Source organism: Chrysemys picta, chromosome 1 (assembly GCF_011386835.1).
Source record: "Chrysemys picta bellii isolate R12L10 chromosome 1, ASM1138683v2, whole genome shotgun sequence".
Lineage (NCBI taxonomy): Eukaryota > Metazoa > Chordata > Testudines > Emydidae > Chrysemys > Chrysemys picta.
Genome location: NC_088791.1, coordinates 152,794,819 through 152,816,073, shown reverse-complemented (window position 1 = coordinate 152,816,073; position 21,255 = coordinate 152,794,819). Strand labels below are relative to the sequence as shown.

The 21,255-nt window shown below is 48.1% G+C and overlaps 1 protein-coding gene across 6 annotated transcripts in view; it reads right to left on the bottom strand.

Moving 5' to 3' along the window:
• The window catches only part of LSAMP (limbic system associated membrane protein), a 1,358,048-nt gene that overhangs the window by 37,184 nt on the left and 1,299,609 nt on the right, over positions 1-21,255 (bottom strand). For all 6 annotated transcript variants that reach the window (XM_065573210.1, XM_008174850.4, XM_042852641.2 and 3 more), the window contains one exon: positions 14,892-15,026. In XM_065573210.1, coding sequence (XP_065429282.1) covers positions 14,892-15,026 — 135 coding nt within the window. The remainder of the gene's footprint in view (positions 1-14,891; positions 15,027-21,255) is intronic.

The following is a 21,255-nucleotide window of genomic DNA, read 5'->3' as shown; positions in this document are numbered from 1 at the left end:
GTAGTGCCACATAGAAGAAAAGGAACTGCACCAGGCATACCAGAAGGCCAGAGAGGCCAACAGATTATCTGGTGCTGAGTCATAGACTTCCTGCTTTACAATGAGCTGAATGCCATACTTGGCAGACACCCCACCAGCACCCCACAGAGCACTCTGTATAACTTGGTAGAATCTGAGAGACAGACCTCTGCAGTGAACAGGAAGAGAATGGGGCATGTGTGACAGGGAGAGGCCAGCTATGCTGTGAGTTGGGATCTGTCTGAGACTCTGCCACAGTCTGCTTTGTCCTGGCAGCTGAGTACAGGTAAGCTCGATGTAAGGGAAGGAACTGTGGGTAAGTGTGTGAATGTGTTTTCCATTACAATGTTTAAATGTACAGATGGTGCCTGATCCCAACATAGCAGGACACAGGTAGTGACTCTTCTTTAATTTACTTATACTAGAAGAGGTAGCGGTACAACTAAAATAGGTAGCACCATAATCTGCTTTTCATTCCCCTATAGGCTTAGGCAGAGGGGCTAAGTGAAGCAGTTTATTTATATACATACGGATGTCCCTTGAATCCTCCTGAGAGGTCTTAATGAAACTTCCATGGAGGTACTCCACCATCCTCTCCCGAAGGTTTCTGGGGATGGCAGCCTTATTTCTTCCTCCATGGTAGGATACTTTCCCATGCCAGTCCGCGATGACTTCGGCAGGCAGCATTGCAGTAAACAGGCTAGTGGCATATGGGTTCAAGTGGCATCAGGATGCCAGCAGCAGCTGTGAGTGATCTCTGTGCCTTTGTTACCCACAAGAATGAGATACCAACTAAAATCATCACTGTCTGTGGAAAATAGGATGAGTGCTCTGTGGCACTACCCTGCACTCAGACTCATGGAAATAGGGGTCAAAATTGTATTGTTTCATGCAACCAAACTATTCCCTCCTCATTCCACCTGCCATGGGCCATACTCACCATGGCTAGGGCTGCAGAGTAGTGCTGTGCACAGGTGCTTCAAGACTGAAGTGTCAACAACCATTTCTCATTTAAAACTTTAGGGTAGCAAGAGACGGGAGTTCTGAAACTGAAATTTCATTTTCCATTGCGACTACACTGACAATGGCACCTCTGTGTATTTTATGTGAAGCTGTTGTCAATGCAGCCTTGAGCGGTCCCCCCTCCATGCCCCCGGAATGCTGGATCAAGATAAGGAGGAGAGAAAAGAGGACTTGTGATGACAACTTCAGGGAGATCCTTCAAGCCAGTGCTGCATCAGACAGGGCCTGGAGGATGAATATTGCAGATAGTATGGAGAGAGAAAGAGTGGACAGGAGAAAGACTCAGGAATTGGAGAGGGAGATGCACCAGGACATAATGGAGCTTCTCCAGCAGCAAACACAGATGCTGCACTCTCCTCTTGACCTAGAGGTTCAACAATCATGGACTCGTCTCCCTTTGCTGTCAGTGAAGAACTCCATTTTAGCACCTCATTACACCCCTCACCCCAACATTCCACGTGGCATCAGGATCCACACCCCTACCCCTAACACTTCACGCTGGGGACAGTGAGCACAACCACAGCTTCATATAGCTTGATCTGCGAGAGCCATGGCTGATGTATGTTTGGCAGAAGTGGACTGAAAAGGATATGAACGTTCTTTCTCCTTGTTACGTTCCGTTCTGTTAATTTATTTCAGAAGTTTTTATTGGATGTCTTTTTAACCGCACATTGCTTTTTTGCACTGGTTCTGGTATGTGAATGGCCATAATCCATTTAATGTGGATGTAAAATCTTAACTACAGTTTCTGTTAAGAACTTTTCATATAGGCCCAGAGTCCACCTGGGGCATGAGGGCTAGCTAACAAAGAACAATACATGGCTAAGAGAAAGCTGGGGTAGACAGACAACCTTGTGTGTTTCAAGTCGATGAGTGGAGTCAGCATGACTCCAGATGGTGAGTTGTAATTGGGTGTCCTTATCACGAGTTATAGACACACGAAGTGCTGAGAAGGGCTTCAAAGTTAACTCCCTGGTACAGATGCCAGAACAGAGTTCAGGGAGAGGCCTAACATGATTGACGTGAGTAATGGCACCCTCCCCTCATAGATGTATGCCAATTCCAGGTCACAAAAATGCAAGGGTAAAACTATAAAAAGACGGTTACTCACCGTTGTAACTGTTGTTCTTCGAGATGTGTTGCTCATATCCATTCCATTAGGTGTGTGCGCGCCGCGTGCACGATCGTCGGAAGATTTTCTACCCTAGCAACACCGGCGGGTCGGCTGTGGAGCCCCCTAGAGTGGCGCCTTCATGGCGCTGAATATATACCCCAGCCGACCCGGCGCCCCCTCAGTTCCTTCTTGCCGGCTACTCCGACAGTGGGGACGGGGGGCGGGTTTGGAATGGATATGAGCAACACATCTCGAAGAACAACAGTTACAACGGTGAGTAACCGTCTTTTCTTCTTCGAGTGCTTGCTCATATCGATTCCAATTAGGTGACTCCCAAGCCCAACTTAGGTGGTGGGGTCGGAGTGAGACATTGCTGTGTGCAAAACCGCTGATCCGAATGCAGCATCGTCCCTGGACTGCTGCACTAGTGCATAGTGAGCTGTAAACGTGTGGACTGATGACCAAACCGCAGCTCTACAGATGTCCTGGATCGGAACTTGTGCCAGGAAAGCCGTCGAGGAAGCTTGGGCCCTCGTGGAGTGAGCGGTGAGGTGCGGTGCTGAGACCCCTGCCAGGTCATAGCAAGTCCGGATGCAAGACGTAATACAGGAGGATAGGCGTTGTGAGGAGACCGGTGAGCCTTTCATTCGGTCGGCCACTGCAACGAAGAGTTGCGTCGTCTTTCTAAAGTGCCTTGTGCGGTCAATATAGAAAGCCAGGGCCCTGCGCACGTCCAGAGAATGCAAACGTTGATCCTGGCGAGTAGCATGTGGTTTAGGATGAAAGACCGGGAGAAATATATCCTGGTTGATATGAAATAGAGAAACCACCTTAGGGAGAAAGGCAGGATGTGGGCGAAGCTGCACTTTATCCTTATGGAAAACTGTGTAAGGGGGCTCGGATGTAAGCGCCCTGAGTTCAGAAACGCGCCTTGCTGAGGTGATGGCTACGAGGAAGGCTGTCTTCCAGGATAGGTACAGAAGTGAACAGGTGGCCAGTGGCTCGAATGGAGGACCTGTGAGCTTGGAGAGAACCAGGTTGAGGTCCCACGTCGGAACGGGCTGACGTTGTTGTGGGTACATCCGGTCTAAGCCCTTGAGGAATCTAGCGACCATCGGGTTAGAGAATACCGAGGACGCGAGTTCTCCTGGGTGAAAGGCCGATATAGCGGCCAGGTGAACTCTAATTGAAGATATCGCCAACCCTTGCTGTTTTAGGGAGAGGAGATATTCCAATATGAGAGGAATAGGTGCCTGTAACGGGGGCGTGGCTCGTTGTTCGCACCAACAGGAGAACCGCTTCCACTTGGCCAGGTACGTGGACCGTGTTGAGGGCTTCCTACTGCTCTGTTGGACAGAGTGTGAGCATTGCTGCTCTACCTGGGTGAACCATGGAGCAGCCACGCCGTGAGGTGGAGTGATTGCAGGTCGGGGTGACGCAGCCGGCCGTGGTCCTGAGAGATGAGATCCGGACATAATGGAAGCGGGATCGGTGTCTGAACCGAGAGTTCCAACAGCGTGGTGTACCAATGTTGTCTCGGCCACGCTGGAGCGATCAGAATAACCTGTGCCTGATCTCTGCGCAATTTGAGCAGTACCCTGTGGACCAGAGGAAACGGAGGGAAGGCATAAAGCAGGTGGTCTTTCCAGGGAAGGAGAAACGCATCCGAGAGGGAGCCCGGAGCTCGACCTTGCAGGGAGCAGAACACGTGGCACTTCCTGTTGTCTCAAGATGCAAACAGGTCTATCTGGGGAAACCCCCACTTCTGGAAAACGGAATGTATGATGTCCGGACGGATAGACCACTCGTGTGTTTGAAAGGACCTGCTGAGTCGGTCCTCCAAAGTGTTCTGGACTCCAGGGAGGAACGATGCCGTGAGATGGATTGAGTGGGCGATGCAGAAGTCCCACAGGCGAATGGCCTCTTGGCATAGAATTGACGAACGTGCTCCTCCTTGCTTGTTGATGTAAAACATGGCCGTGGTGTTGTCGATGAGAACTAACACACAGCGGCCACGTAGGAGATTGAGAAATGCCTGGCACGCCAGGCGCACCGCCATCAGTTCCCGAACATTGATGTGCAGGGCTAGCTGGGGTGCAGTCCACAGGCCCTGGGTATGGTGCTCGTTGAGATGGGCGCCCCAACCCAGAGATGAAGCATCTGTGACCAGGTGCAGAGAGGGTTGTGGGGCGTGAAACGGCATCCCCTCGCAAACCACATTGTGATCTAGCCACCATGTGAGGGAGGTCAGGATCGAGTTCGGGACCGTGACCACCACGTTCAGGCTGTCCCGATGTGGGCGGTATATCGATGACACCCAGGTCTGGAGTGGGCGAAGCCGAAGTCTGGCATGCCTGGTTACGTACGTGCAGGAAGCCATGTGACCTAGTAGGGTAAGGCACGACCTCACCGTGGTAGTTGGGAAGGCCTTGAGTCCTTGAATGAGGCTCGTGATGGTGCAAAAGCGGTTGTCTGGCAGGATGGCTTGTGCACGTCTGGAGTCTAGAACTGCGCCGATGAATTCTATTCTCTGGGTAGGTTCTAGAGTGGATTTGTCCTTGTTGAGTAGGATGCCCAACTTGTTGAATGTGTGCACTATTATGTGGACGTGAGCTCGAACTTGCTCTTTGGTGCGACCGCGTACCAGCCAGTCGTCTAGGTACGGGAACACCTGTATCCCTTGCCGACGAAGGTACGCTGCCACGACAGCCATACATTTCGTGAACACTCTTGGGGCCGAGGATAGGCCGAAGGGAAGGACTGCAAATTGGTAGTGCACCCTGTTTACCACGAATCGCAGGAAGCGTCTGTGCGGCGGGTAAATTGCGATGTGAAAGTCCAAGATGGGTCGCAGACCTCCTTTGGACTTGGGAATGAGGAAGTGACGGGAATAGAATCCCCTGCCCCTTAACTCCACTGGAACCTCCTCTATGGCCCCCATAGCAAGGAGCGTGGAAACTTCCTGTATAAGAAGTTGCTCGTGAGAAGGGTCCCTGAAGAGGGACGGGGAAGGGGGGGAGGAGGGGGGCATTGAAGAAAACTGGATAGCATATCCCCTGTCCACCGTGCGAAGGACCCAACGGTCCGAGGTTATAAGGGACCAGGCATGGTGGAAATGGGAAAGGCGATCCCGAAAGGAGGGGGCTGGATCCTGGGGGATGACTGGGGTGCCGTCCTCGACCGCACCTTCAAAAGTTCTGCCTGGGGCCTGAAGGTGGTCTAGGTGGCCCCTGGTTCTGACCGGGTTGAGGGCCGGTCCACCTTCTTCTACCACCTCGCCCTCGCCTCCGGGCCGAGTCCTGTCTCTGACGAGGCGGGGGGGGGGGGGTAGAAGCGCTGAGGCTGCAGTCTAAATGGCCTGCGCTGAGGGCCCACAACATGCATCCCCAGGGAACGCATGATCGTCCTGGAGTCCTTGAGGCTCTGCAGGCGAGAGTCCGTCTTTTCTGAAAACAACCCTTGTCCTTCGAAGGGTAGATCCTGCAGGGTTTGCTGCAGTTCCTGAGGCAGACCCGAAACCTGGAGCCAGGAGATCCTCCGCATAGCGATACCTGAGGCCAGGGTTCTCGCAGCAGAGTCCGCTATGTCTAAGGAGGCCTGTAAGGAGGTCCGAGCCACCTTCTTACCCTCCTCTACCAGGGCTCCAAACTCCTCCCTGGACTCTTGGGGAACCAACTCCTTGAACTTCCCCATAGAGTTCCAGGAGTTAAAGCTATAGCGGCTCAAGAGCGCCTGCTGGTTAGCCGCTCTAAGTTGCAGCCCTCCGGCTGAGTAAACTTTACGGCCGAATAAATCGAGGCGCCTAGCCTCCTTTGATTTGGGCGCTGCGGCCTGCTGACCGTGGCGCTCCCTTGCGTTCACTGATGCCACCACCAGTGAACACGGCTGGGGGTGGGTATACAAGTACCCGTAGTCTTTAGACGGGACGAAGTATTTCCTTTCCACCCCTCTCGCTGTGGGTGGGATAGAGGCAGGAGTCTGCCATATCGTAGATGCATTGGCTTGTATCGTGCGGATCAGGGGTAATGCCACCCTCGATGGGGCATCCGCTCCGAGGATATTCACGATCGGGTCGTGCACCTCCACTATCTCCTCCGCCTGCAGGTCCATATTACGGGCCATCCTACGCAGAAGATCCTGGTGAGCCCGAAGATCTATTGGAGGTGGACCTGTGCACGATGTGCCCGCCACTGCCTCATCCGGAGAGGAAGAGGAAGATGCCTCCGGTGGAACAGGATCCAAGGGATGGTCCTGGTCTCCCTGCTCCTGGGCCGGAGCATCACCTGCGCTTGGGTCCAGGGCGTCAGGTGGTGCGGACACGGAAGCCTCCATGCCCCCTGGCGGCGGCCGAGAGATGGTGGACTCCGGGGCCCTTCTAGCGGAGTGACCGGAGCGAGAGGTCGAAGCAATTGGAGCCCCTTGCGCCTGATGGTACGCCCACGGGGTCCAAAACAACCAGTGAGATGGGCCATGAGAATGGTCCTCTGTTATGTCCTGCCAATGGCCCAAGTCCTGTTCCTCGGCTTGCCCCTGAGGGGGGTATGCCGATCTCGAGAGGTCCTCCGAGGAGCGAGACACCGATCTCTATGGCCACGGTGGTGCCGAGAGCGTCGAGACGATTCCCGTGGGCTGCGGTGCCGCACGGTGCCGGTCCGGAGATGATCTATCTCTACGCGGTGCCGGCGATCGGTGCCGGGACCGCGACCGGTGCCGATGACCTCGTCGGTGCCGGGAGTCGGATCTGGACCTCGACGAGGACCTGGAGTATGCCCGGTGCCGGGAGCGGCCTCTCGACGTCGAGCGTCGACCGTAGCGGTGCCGAGAACTACGTCTCGACGTTGATCGGTGCCGACGATCATAGCGGTGCCGAGACGTAGAGCGGTGCCGCGACGAAGATCTTGGCCGCGAGTACGACCGGTGCCGAGGTGATATTCGGCGCCGGGACTGCGAGTGGCGTGGGGACCTGCTTTGGGACCTGGACCGGTGCCGTGGTTCCAGCCCTTGCGATGGAGGGCGCATCAAGGCAGGTTTCCCCCTCGACTGGACCGGGCGAGTCAACGGTGCCGTCGGTGCCGGTGGTTGGGGCGGTGCCGGCTCCGTGAGAGCTATTAAGTCTCTCGCCGCCGCGAAGGTCTCTGGAGTCGACGGGAGGCACTGTATCACCGCCGGCCTCGGTGGAGACGCTATCTGCACCGGACTCAACGGCCTCGGCGCCGGAGTCGACGGTGCAGGAGGCACCTCTTTCCGATGCTCCACCGGCGGACGCGGCTCTACCCCCGGCACTGGGGGAGCCGGCGTCTTCGGCACGGAGGTCCCCGTCTTATGAGCTTTTTTATGCCCTGGGGATAATGACCGGCGCCGAGGCACTTGCTGTGCTTGCGGTGCCGACGAGGTCCGGTGCCGGGGAGGCTTGTCCGACGCCACTCGCGTGGTCGGCATGGCCGGTGCCGCCGGGGCACTGCGCACCGAGGCGCTAGGTGCCGGGGCCTGGCTTGTAGATGGAGCGTCCGGACTAAGTGCCGCCTCCATCAGGAGTTGCCGGAGCCGAAAGTCCCGCTCCTTCTTGGTCCTTGGTCTGAAGGCCTTACAGATCTTGCACTTATCTGTTTGATGGGACTCTCCCAGGCACTTCAGACAGGAGTCGTGCGGGTCGCTCGTGGGCATAGGCTTAGCGCAGGAGGCGCACTGCTTGAAGCCGGGAGCGTTGGGCATGAGCCCGGCCCCGCGGCCGGGGGAGAAAGGGGGAGACGACCCCCTTAATCCCCTGAACTACTATAACAACTAGAACAACTTTTAAAAACTATTTAACTATTTAACTATAAACACTATAACTATAACTATAACTATAACTGCGAATATAAGCTAGGGAGAGTGGAGAACAGCTAAGCAGCGCTCCACAGTTCCAACGACCGTCAGGGGCGGTAAGAAGGAACTGAGGGGGTGCCGGGTCGGCTGGGGTATATATTCAGCGCCATGAAGGCGCCACTCTAGGGGGCTCCACAGCCGACCCGCCGGTGTTGCTAGGGTAGAAAATCTTCCGACGATCGTGCACGCGGTGCGCACACACCTAATGGAATGGATCTGAGCAAGCACTCGAAGAAGAACAACTGTTATTGTTAAATACTAATTACTGCTTTTTTGCTTTAAATCTCCAGGAATTTTCCATTTTGGTCAACCGGGAGAGCTGCTACCTCATTCCCCTGGACCTCAAAATTAGGATTTAACCTATATATTTTAATAGAAATAGTTTAAGGGTAATTACCTGTGTGTTAACAATATGTTAATTTGAGCCATGGGTGGAGACATTATGTAATCTTTTACACCATTGATTTATTGTGCTTATCTTGTCTTGCTGCTAGAACCTATCCAGGGGCTTGGGAACTCCCTCCCCCTCTCTTCTCTCCACACATGGCACCCTATATAATCTATTGTAATTAATTGTTGGGTAGTGTCTCTGAGCCTAATAAGCAAAGTGACACTCCGCCAGCGCTGTGCGTAATAAACTCCTGTGCTTGACTCTACATGGTGTCCATTTCTGTTCCTTCAGTATGCAATCAAAATCTATTTTTTTGGTAAATAATTCATCTGTAATACTTTACAAACACATGCTACAGAAGGCATAGCACTATTGATGCACCCACTACTACTTATTGTACAGGATGACAGAACTTGTAGGATCAGTAACAAACACAGTGTAATAATCATGAATGTATAGCAAGCGCTGCAAAATTAACAGGTGCATTACCAGTTTCATATTCATAGATGTACACCAAGCACCACACAATTCCTAATTGCCCCCAAAACTTCAGGGCCAAGTGAAGCCCAGTTTACCACATCACATTACTTTGGCTGACTGTTAAAGTGCTCTTTCAAAGCCTCCCTCGGCTGCATAGCTCCACATTGAGCTCTTCTGATAGCCTTTGTGTCTGGCTGTTCAAAGTCTGCAGACAGCCGCTCCACCTCCACTCTGTCGGCAACTTTTCCCCCTTTGCCTCATAGATATTATGCAGGACGCAGCAGGCAGCTATAACCATTGGGATATTTTTCTCACTGATCCAATCTTGTAAGTAAACAATGCCAGAATCTGTTCAATCTACCCAAAGCACAGTCAACTGTCAATCTGCTCCTGCCGAGCTGGTAGTTGAATCTTTCCTTGGTACTATCTAGGTGGCTGGGCTATGGCATCAGGAGCCAGTGGAGGAAGGAGTAGGCTGGCTTCCAAAGGATCATTATTGGCATTTCAACTTGCCAGTGGTAATGTGCCAGTTGGGAAAGAAAGTGCCTGCGTGTAGCCTTCTGAACAGTCTTGTGTTCTTAAAGATGAGAGCATCATGCACCTTCCCTGACCAGCCAACATAGAAGGATACCCGGTGATCCACTAAGGTTTGTATAACCTTAGAAAAGTAGCCCTGTCTCTTGATGTATTCTGTGGCAAAATGGTCTGGTGCCAAAATAGGGACATGCATGCCATCTATCATCCTACCACAGTTTGGGAACCCCATTGCTGCAAATTCATCCACTGTATCTTGCACATTGCTGAGGGGCGCAGTCCTGCATAGCAGGGGACAATTAATGGCCCTGCACGCTTGCATGACAATAGCTGCCACTGTGGATTTTCCAACTGCAAAATTATTTCCCACTGACTGGTAGCAATCTGGCATTGCAAACTTCCACAGAGCGATCGCCACCTACTTCTCTACTATCGGTGCAGCTGTCATTCTGGTGCCCATGTGCTGGAGGGCTGCGGCAAGCTCCAAGAATGTGGCTTTTGCATCCAAAAGTTCTGCAGCCACTGCGTGTCATCCCAAACCTGCATTGTGATGCAATCCCACTAGTCAGTGTTTGTTTATTGAGCCCAGAGTGGCACTCCATCATATGCAGCTGTCCCATGAACGCCACCAGCCACCTTGAATTATTTTTCGCTATGTCCCACAGCAATCTGTCCTCCATGAAATTGTTATGTCCCCTGCTCTGTGATTCTTCCTGAGGCTCTGCAAATATTGGAGGATTTTCATTCCATGTCAGCAACATTCATGACAACAGGGCAGAGATATGCGGGCTCCATGCTTCTGTCACAAAACATGGACAGTGAGGAGGGTTGTGCAGGTTTATGGAATTTTAAAAAAGGAGTGAAAATTATTGGAGATGGATGGCAGTAGGGGATAGAGAAAGTTGCGTGATGGGATCTAGACCCCTTGCTCCCAGTGATCCCGGGGTGATTTGTTTCTGCCCCAGCATGCATTGCCAAATTTTCCCAAAAGACAGTATGCTGGATGATGCAGGTTTCACATTGGGATACCTACCTGTTGTGCACCACACAGAGCATCAACACAAGCACTCCTGGTGACTATGCACAGTGCCGACACAAGGAGCCAAATATGCACCTACATGAGCAGTATTCAAACTTTGGCAGCTGTATGCCAAGGTAAGTTGCATCAACCGAAGTTTGTAGTGTAGCCAGGCCAAAGATAGATGGGGAGATGATGATGAAGCAAAGTGACACTGATCTGTAGTTGTGGATGCATACTGTGTGTTCCATCACATCTTTGACCTGCGTTATAAGGATGCAGGCGATTCTGAGCCTGGATATTTCCCATTTTCCTAGCACACCTTGTGCTGATGTTTGGGAAGTGAAGTCCAGAGAGGAATGAGATGGTTCCTGGGCATATGCTGCCTGTCCTTTTATTGGTTTTAGAGCTGGTTAGAGCCCAGAATTCCCATTCTGTGGGAATTCTGAAACGTTGATTTTTTTTAAATTTCAAATTAGAACATAATAATAATGATTATTAATGATGATATTAAGAGATGTCATGCATTACATTATGATTTGATTTGACTTGACATAACAGTTGAAATACTTCAACTATTATATTAAACATCAAAGTCAAAATAATATAGTTGAAATGTTTTGACTTTATCAAACAAAGCATTTTGACTTTATTGAAACAAAATATTTTGACCATACCATATTGAAAGGAATCACTTAGATAATTTTTTGTCAAAAGGTTGAATACATCAATACATTTCTGTGGAATGTTTTGATTTTTTCAAATGAGCATTTTCCTACCTAAAAACATTCCTTGGAAAATTTTCTACCAGCTCTAATTGTTTTCATTTGTGTTAAATAGATTCATTCAGTGTTATACGTTTATTTATGCAGTGTAAGCAACTATTTGAACTGACATGCTTGTTTGGATTCTATGCCTACAACATACACATATATAATATATTCCTTATTATTGTTTAACATTATCAGAGGTGCATGTCCACACAACAAAGAATGGCCATACTGGGTCAAATAAGTGGTCCATCTAGCCCAGTATACTGTCTTCTGATAGTGGCCAGTGTCAGATGCTTCAGAAGGAATGAACAAAACAGGGCAATTATCGAGTGATCCATCCAGTCCCAGCTTCTGGCAGTCAGAGGCTTAGGGACACCCAGAGCATGGAGTTGTATCCCTGATCAGCTTGGCTAATAGCCATTGATGGACCTGTCCGCCATTAACTTATCTAATTCTTTTTAGAATCCAGTTATATTTTTGGCCTTCACAACATCCTCTAGCAACCAACTCCACAGGTTAACTGTGAGTTGTGTGAAGAAGTACTTCCTTTTGTTTGTTTGAAACCTGCTGCCTATTAATTTTATTAGGTGACTGCTAGTTCTTGTGTTATGTGAAGGGATAAATACTTTCCTATTCACTTTCTCCACACCATTTATGATTTGATAGACCTCTATCATATCCCCCCTTAGTCGTCTCTCTTCTAAACTGAATAGTCTCAGTCTTTTTAATTGCTCCTCATATCGAAAATGTTCCATACCCCAACCATTTTTGTTGCCTTTCTCTCTACTTTTTCCAAGTCTAATATATCCCTTGTGAGATGGGGTTACGAGAACTGCATGCAGTATTCAAGGTATGGACGTACCATGGATTTATAGAATGACATTATGGTATTTTCTTATTATCTATCCCTTTCCTAATGGTTCCTAACATTGTTAGCTTTTTTTTGACTGCCACATAAGAACAGCGATACTGGGTCAGACCAAAGGTCCATCTAGCCCAGTATCCTGTCTTCTGACAGTGGTCAATGCCAGGTGCCCCAGAGGGAATGAACAGAACAGATAATCATCAAGTGATCCATCCCCTGTCGCCCACTCTCAGCTCCTGGCAAACATCGGCTAGGGACATCATCCCTGCCCATCCTGGCTAATAGCCATTGAAGGACCTATCCTCCGTGAATTTATCTAGTTCTTTTTTGAACTCTGTTATAGTCTTGGTCTTCACAACATCCTCTGGCAAAAAGTTCCACAGGTTGACTGTGTGTTGTGTGAAGAAATACTTTCTTTTGTTTGTTTTAAATCTGCTGCCTATTAATTTCATTTGGTGACCCCTAGTTCGTGTGTTCTGAGAAGGTGTAAGTAACACTTCCTTCTGTACTTTCTCCACACCAGTCATGATTTTCTAGACCTCTATCCTATCCCCCTTTAGTCATCTCTTTTCCAAGCTGAAAAGTCCCAGTCTTATTAATCACTGCACATTGAACATATGTTTTCAGAGAACTATCCACAATGACTCCAAGATCTCTTTCTTGAGTGGTAACAGCTAATTTAGGCCCCATGATTTTGTATGAATAGTTGGGATTGTTTTCCATGGTACATTACTTTACACTTATCAATACTGAATTTCATCTGCTATTTTGTTGCCCAGTCACCCAGTTTTGTGAGATCTCTTTGTAACTCTTGGCAGTCCGTTTTGAATTTAGCCATCTTAAGTAATTTTGTGTCATCTGCAAACTTTGCCACTTCAGTGTTTACCCCCTTTTCCAAATCATTTATGAATATGCTGAACAGCACTAGTCCCAGTACATATCCTTGGGGGTCTTTGCTATTTACCTCTCTACATTTTGAAAACTGACCATTTATTCCTATCCTTTGTTTCCTGTCTTTTACCAGTTTCTCATCCATGAAAGGAGCTTTCCTCTTATCCCATGACTGCCTATTTTGCTTACAAGACTTTGATGATGGACCTTGTCACAGGCTTTCTGAAAGTCTAAGTACACTGTATCAACTGGATCACCCTTGTCGACATGTTTGTTGATCTCCTGAAAGAATTCTAAGAGATAAGTGAGGCATGATTTCCCTTTATAAAAGTTGTGTTGACTCTTCATCAACAAATTGTGTTCATCTATGTGTCTGATAATTCTTTTATTTAGTATAGTTCCAATCAATTTGCTTGCTACTAAAGTTAGGCTTACCAGCCTGTGATTGCCAGGATCGCCTCTGAAGTCTTTTTTTTAAAAATGGGTGTTACATTAGCTACCCTCCAGTCCTCTGGTACAGAGGCTGATTTGAGTGATAGGATACATACCACAGTCAGCAGTTCTGCAATTTCAAATTTGAGTTCCTTCAGAACTCTTGGGTAAATACCATCTGGTCCTGATGTCTGACTGCTATTTAGTTTATCAGTTTGTTCCAAAAGCTCTGCTACTGATACCTCAATCAGTTAGTTTTTTGTGTCTTTTACTAGTTGCTTTTCAAATTCTTTTTTGGCCTAACTAATTAGACTTTTTACACATGACTTGCCAGATGGTCCTCTCGATTATTCTCAGTAGGATCTGACTTCCAATTTTTAAAGGATGCCTTTTTGCCTCTAATCACCTCTTTTACTCTTTTGTTTAGCCATGGTGGCATTTTTTTTTTGGTCCTCTTACTATTTCTTTGTATCTGGGGCATACATTTAATTTAAGTAACCACATGCCTAACCATGCACTGGGGCTGAATCAGGTGTCAGACTAGCTTGCTAGAAAGGGCAACACCTGTCTAGAATTCACCAGTTATGAACTATTTATTAACTGTGTGGTGTGTGGACAGAAAGTGAGTTTTAGCTAACCGTGCCCCAAAGCAGTTAAAAGCGGTAAAAGTCACTGTGGAGAGGCCCTTACCTATGCTCTATAGATCTATAGGGAGTCTATGTTAGCATAAAGAAGAACAGGAGTACTTGTGGCACCTTAGAGACTAACAAATTTATTAGTCCACGAAAACTTATGCTCTAATAAATTTGTTAGTCTCTAAGGTGCCACAAGTACTCCTGTTCTTCTTTTTGCGGATACAGACTAACACGGCTGCTACTCTGAAACCTATGTTAGCATAGTTTACATGCTGAAGATCTGGAAGAAGATGCAAGTTAAAGTGGTCCCATGCAACATTGAAGGACCTCTCTCATACACATTCTCCCAGCTCCCTGGTGTGTTGGTCACACCCACTTACACCCACTCTACTGCTGAGTAAGGGAGCGTAAATAGATTGGAGGGAGTCCAGATTAGTGTCAATGGGTCTGAGTGAATGTACTGGAGTCTAATTTACACCTCTTTACACATCACTCCTAAATTTGGCCTTTAGACTCTTATCTACCCCTGTCACTTTGTGGAAGTTTCTGTTCATGGTACTGTTCTCTTGAATGTCAGTGGCTAAACATGGACTGTGCTGGCCCTTCTAGGGGGAGGGAAAGGGGAACCTCACAGATACTTTTTCTACATCATTCACCAAGTCTAAGGCACAAGCTCTGCCCTCAGGTGAGTCTCTCTGATTTCAGGCCATGCATGTCCAACAGTAGAATATGCCCCACATGTTTCCTTTGAAAAGAAATAGTGCCCAGGTTATGGGGATATCAGGATGTTCTCCTCTTCCTGCCATCACCATGATATGGAAGCCCACCCCCATCTGGTTCAAATGTACTCACAGTTCACAGTGACCCGGACTTGCTTGACATCTGCCGAGGAAACCTCATTGGCGGCTTTGCACTCGTACTTGCCAGATTGCTCCCGTGTGATCCCTAGGATCTCCAGGTACTCTTCCTCGCCTTCAAATTCTCTGCCTAGGAGGAGAAAAATACACAGCAGGATGTTATTAGGTGGTGTGGACTTGAGCAGCCCTCACTTTGGTTGTAACATGTGAATGATCATGGCACAATTATCCATGAAACAATGACAGATGGGAGCTACTTTGAAGCTATCTCAGCAACCACAACAAATAGAGCCTTTTTTTTTTTAAATGAAAGCTTAGATTCTGGAGAACCAAAAGGATGCGTGAAAGGAGTGCCAAATGCCAAACACCACATACTAGCCCAAACCTAGCCTTGTGGCCAGAATCAGACACATTCATAGAAGCAAAATCTCCAACTTGCAAGGACAGAATTAGTTTCATGACTAGATATTTGAAAACCAAGGGAGGTCAGACAGATTATAATTGGCTCTATGGTAGTTATGACCATCATAAATTGGGGCATATTTTACCTGTAGCCCCCGACCATGAAAAGTCGTGGAATTGTTTTCTGTCTCAGAAAACGCAAACTTCCAACCCAGACCATCATTGACAAGACTAAGTTTCCTGGAAACACCTCCACACTGAGAAATACGGGCTTTGGGAAAGTAAAGTTGAGCCACAGAGACCAATAATCACTGCAACACTAGCTCTCCATTCCTCAGTTTCTCCATCTGTAAACTGTGGCTAATAATACCCCCCTGCAAGGGGGGTTGTGAGGTTAACCTATGGAAAGCACATTGAGATCCTTGGATGGAGGTGCAACAGCAACAGCAGTGTAAAATGTTAGGATTAGCATATCTACACTATCACTCTGGAACCCAAGCTTGGACTCTCCCTAGAAGGATTATGAGCAATGTTGGGCAAAACCATGATGGGAGAGTATTTTCCTGTCTTAACAGGGTACAAACACTGCTCTGGAGCATGGCTGCAGCAGGGTTTGCAAACTGCATAGCACAGGCAAACAAACCCAAACCAAAAACCCAATTCTAATCTCACTTTTAAATCATACGGGTCAGATTTTCAGAATAGCTCAGTGCCCAGAAGATTTCATTGTTGTCAATGGAGGGCTGAGATCTTTTGAAAATCTGGCCTTTTCATTGAAGTGGCTGAATGGGATGTGAGCTCTTTTCATAGTCTGACCCCATCTGTGGGTGGGCAACTCCTCTGAAAATCCATCCCTGAGTTGCTGGATGTGCTTCAAATACTGTCTGTGTGGACTGGGCATTTGTCCCTGGCTCACCAAGTCCTGAGTGGCAGTAGCAGCTAAGCCCACTCTCAGGGGCTCCAGTTCCAGTGATATTCCTTAGAGTGGCAGAACCGTCCCAGTGCACAGGCATATGTTTTCTGTGGCATATTAGCCAAAGCAAGTTAGCCAGATCAGATTAGCCAAGCACACTGGAGGATGAACACAGGGCACCATCCAGATTCTCTTTGATTTGCATCAGGAATAGGGACTTTGGGGACTGATAAAGCTCTGCTCAGGATTCTGTCCCTTGCACTACCACTCTTAGTTCTTCTTTTTCCTGCACTCATCAAAATCCCCCAATGGGTAAAATCATCCCCAGACTTGGCAACTCAGTATTCAAAGAGGAGCTGCCACGCCACATATGGTGAATAAATGCTTCCAAAGTGAATAAGCTTTCCTCTTCTATTCAGAGATGGGCAGACCCAAAACCCAGATCCAAATGCTCCCATATTTCTGATGAATTTGAATCTAACACCACTGTGTCCCAAACCACTATCTGCTTTTGTGTAAGTCTGCATTTTACCTTCAGGACCTACTAGCACAGATGCAGAAAGGGCTAATGCTCTGCTGCATGACCTGCTTTTATAGGGGTAGTGTTCACTATTAGACAAAGAGGGAATACGGTCCACCCTACTGCAATGCAGGAGTCACCGTGACACCGCTCCCAATAGTGCGCAGGTGAAGAAGTTAGGAACAACATTCTGGTGGCAAGGCCATTTGGGTGGGATTTTCACAAGTGCTCACCATTGACCTAAGTCTGCTGCCATTGACATGAATGGGAGCAGCATTAGGCCAATGCTAAGGTGCTCCTGAAAATCCCATCTAGAGTCAGAACGCACTCCATTTATCGCAGCATTGGCAGCTCCTGACTACTAGATGCTGAGCAGGGGACGTTAATCTGCCACCACAGCAGATCTTAATAAACCAAAGACTAAAACATAATTTGCCAGGGCACAGTTGCTCTGCTCTCATCTTGTTAGCATAATGGGTTGGACCCACTTTTCATACAAGGGGTGGGAGGGGGCACTGAGTAGATGCTTGTCAAAATACTGTCACCAAACTGAAGGGACAGTTGGGGGAAGATTTCCTAGCCTCTGATGGAGTCGCCGCCTCTTTGGGTGCTGCTAACCCTGCCTGCTGGAAACAACATATCCTTGGAGCTCTGAAAAATATTCTGGAAGAGAAAATATTTTGCCAGGTTTCCCAGAGGAAGAATCTTCTGGGCTCCTCACAACATCTCGCTCTCTCTCACACACACACACACAAATAAACAGAAGGAACACTGAGCCATCAACAGGCCCAGGAGTACTTTCAGGAACAACGTATAATCCTTTCCAGCAAAGTGGGGATGAAGAGCAGTTGGTTTGCAGTACAGCAAATGGATAGATCTATTCAGCCCCTCAGTCTTCCTTCCTGTAGCCTACGCATCCCTGGGGCATGGGGTTTAGCACACTGCTTGGGGGGGGGGGGGCATTTTCTGGGAACTCCTTGCTAAAATGTTGTCAGTTCTATCACTGCCCTCTCCTTCTATGCCAGTTTCATCTCTGAGCGGCAATGTTTTGCTCCATAAACTTAATTACTCTGAACTGCAATCCCAACCCCTCCCTTCTGCTGCAGCCATGTCCCCTACCAGGGTAGAAAGTTTTTAAAAAGAGCATTTCTGTAAAGTGTGATGTCAAATCACAGGAATGAGAGATAGCAAAAACACAACACGGCATCGTAACAGAAGGTCAGGTTCTAGTCTCCTGAACACAGCGACCATGGCAGCCTGACAAAGAGGACCCATCCGCTTAACTCCAACCTATAAAAGTTGTTGGAGAGTCTCTCTCTGAGGCAGAGGCAACTAAAGTCAGTGGCAGGGAGAAAATCTAGAAACGGCCTAGCTCAGCAGCAAGCACTGGCAGGATGTTTAGGTTTGTTACAGTCCACGTTAAGCCTAGAGAAAGGGGTAAGCGTGGACACTACCCAGTGGTGTGGTTTACTGATGTGCGTGCTGTGTTAGGAGATGGCGGAAATGCCATCTGCTCACAGGAATCTAGTCCACTCTCATTAGGACAAGATTCAGAGTAGCAGCCGTGTTAGTCTGTATCCGCAAAAAGAAGAACAGGAGTACTTGTGGCACCTTAGAGACTAGCTTATGCTCTAATAAATTTATTAGGACAAGAGGGTTCCCTGCAGCGTATTCTCCCAGGAGTGAAATCACAACCCCATTAAAGTCAATGGCAAAACTCACCCATCTCACCCCAGATTTTTGTCTGGTTCAGATTTAAATGTTCCCAGTGATGAGGTTTCATAGAATCATAGACTTTAAGGTCAGAAGGGACCATTATGATCATCTAGTCTGACCTCCTGTACAATGCAGGCCACAGAATCTCACCCACCCACTCCTGTATCAAACCTGTCTCTGAGCCATTGAAGTCCTCAAATCATGGTTTAAAGACTTCAAGGTGCAGAGAATCTTCCAGCAAGTGACCCGTGCCCCACGCTACAGAGGAAGGCGAACCCCCCCCCCACTTCCCCTGGGGAGGCTATTCCAAAGACAAACAAGGTTTAGTCCTGCCATCCTATAAGCCCTAATTACATCACCTTGTCTGATCCTAAGCAACTGTTCTCCCCTTGGGGATTATTGTCCCCCTCAGAAATTCACAAGTAGCTGGTTTCTTCTCACAGTCCCCGTAGACACTGCCTAGCTAAGCTGTGATATGTTGTCACACTTTTAATCTGTCCTCATAAATCTGGAACAGGAGCCCCTCCTGTTGGCCAGCGCAGGAGCAGGCTTTCTATTCTGGAGACTGGAGAGAGAGGGAGGGGGCGGGGGGGCTGTCAGGCTTAACAATCAAACCAATGGTGAAAGAATCGGAGCGTGCCAGGTGCCTGCAGTAGCTGGGAGCTGGTGGAGGCCCTTCTGCACAGGTATGTGCTGCAGATAGCTTTGATGTGTGAACATGGAAGCCTTTGAAAGTGCTCTCATTTCAGCCATGTCTGCTCTCCCCTTGCTTGCTAGCCACACCTGCTAGAGCAGCTGAACCTCCCCCCCATCTTACACAATAGTCTGCTTACAAACACCACCACCACACTTGTGAGGGCACACATGCACACACACCAAAACAGAGTGTACAATCCTGCACTCAGAAGCACACTCACACTCTTCATGCCAACACACACAGACACCCACATCTTCTGACCCTCACACCTCCCTTCTTAAGCCTATTTAAGTACACAGAAGCACAAATATACATATACCTCCTCCACATTCATATATGCACTCTTCCACCCCCGACTGCCACACACACACCCTCATACACTTACATATATTCACATGCACATATCCAACTTATGCACACACAAAAGCTTCTCTTTCTTTCTACACTTTACCAGTCATTTCACAAATCCCCCCCCCGCTCTCTCTCACACACACACACACACACACGTGCATACACACACATTCTATGAATATACAGAGTATTCAGATAACATTGGAAATGGCGTCATTTTTAGCTGTGTACTGTAACAGGTTAAATAATAATAATAATAATAATAATGGAGATATCCCATCTCCTAGAACTGGAAGGGACCTTGAAAGGTCATCGAGTCCAGCCCCCTGCCTTCACTAGCAGGACCAAGTACTGATTTTGCCCCAGATCCCCAAGTGGCCCCCTCAAGGATTGAACTCACAACCCTGGGTTTAGCAGGCCAATGCTCAAACCACTGAGCTATCCCTCCCCCCAGGTAAGTCTTGGTTTACCATGTACTGGAACCTCAAGTTTCTAAAGACTAAGCAGCCATTTTGCATTCTGTTCAATGCAGACTGTACAAGAGAAGGCACATACACTGTGCTCTCTCTCAGCCAGACTTGACTTCGGTTCTTTTGTAGTATTGTGTTCTTAAACTAAAATAAAGTTCATTCTCGCTGAAAGTATCTGTTTGCATTTTGTGTATGGAGAAACATAACAGGGACGCTGCTGCTTTGTTTATTTTCTTCAAACCCCTTTTGTAGTTGTGTGGCATGGAGAGCAGAAGGGGCTCTGGGACGATGTTGGGCACCTTCTACCTAAAACAAGATGCAGAGAGGATAAAAAGATTTCACATCAAAAGATGCCATTTGAAGTTTTTTTGCGGCGACTTCCAATGCTGAATTGAGGTTTCTTTTCTCTCTGCACTTTTCATTTATTGTCTAAGGTCTCACTCACCTAACTCCCTTCCCCCCCTCTGCACCTTACATTCCCCAGGAACATACTTCTGAAAAACAAAAATAGCTAAGGGAGCCTTTGACATTGTTTTCTTGTTTTACCTCCAGCTGGGATTTTTTTTTATTTGAAACTTTGAAGCTTTTGTTTATCAGCCTTCGCCTCCTCACCCACTGCAGCTTCCTCTGAGGTTGGCATTTTTATCTGTCCCTAGCTGAAGAGACTTGTTTTCGGCAAAGAGATCAGTGGAGAGTGGCAGATGGTGTATGAGTAAAGGGACAGCCTGTGCTGCAATGCTACTGAGAGAAGGGAAGATAGAAAGTTACCATGGCATGGGAAGTAGGGAACGTGAGGAAACTGGGAGAATGAGAGAGAGAGGAGAGCAAAGGATGGAGATGGGAAGGGGAAAGAGGAAGATGAAGAGATGGAGAGAAGCTGGGAGAAAGTAATGTAGACAAAGTGAGATTTGGAAAGTGAGATGTTCAGAGACAGAGAGAAAAATGTAGACGGATTGCTGAGAAAGAAAGAGATGTACAGCGACAGGGAGTAAGATGGACGGAAGTGGAGAGAGACAGTGACAGAGAGATACAGTACAGTACAGAGATACAGAGAGCTCTTCTGTGCAAAGGGAGCAGTGAAGTATCAACTGCTGTAGGGATAGGAACAGAAGGGTCAAATGTACTGTGGAAATAATCACTCTGTTTACACACCCTGTTGTGCCCATTGCTTACTGTGTAAATTGGCCTCATGCCTCCAATGCCTCTAGGTCTGTCATTACTACACAAAAACCAGAGGCTAGCATGGTGCCAATGAAGACTCAGGCCTGGCTCTGGCTTTGTGAATGAGGA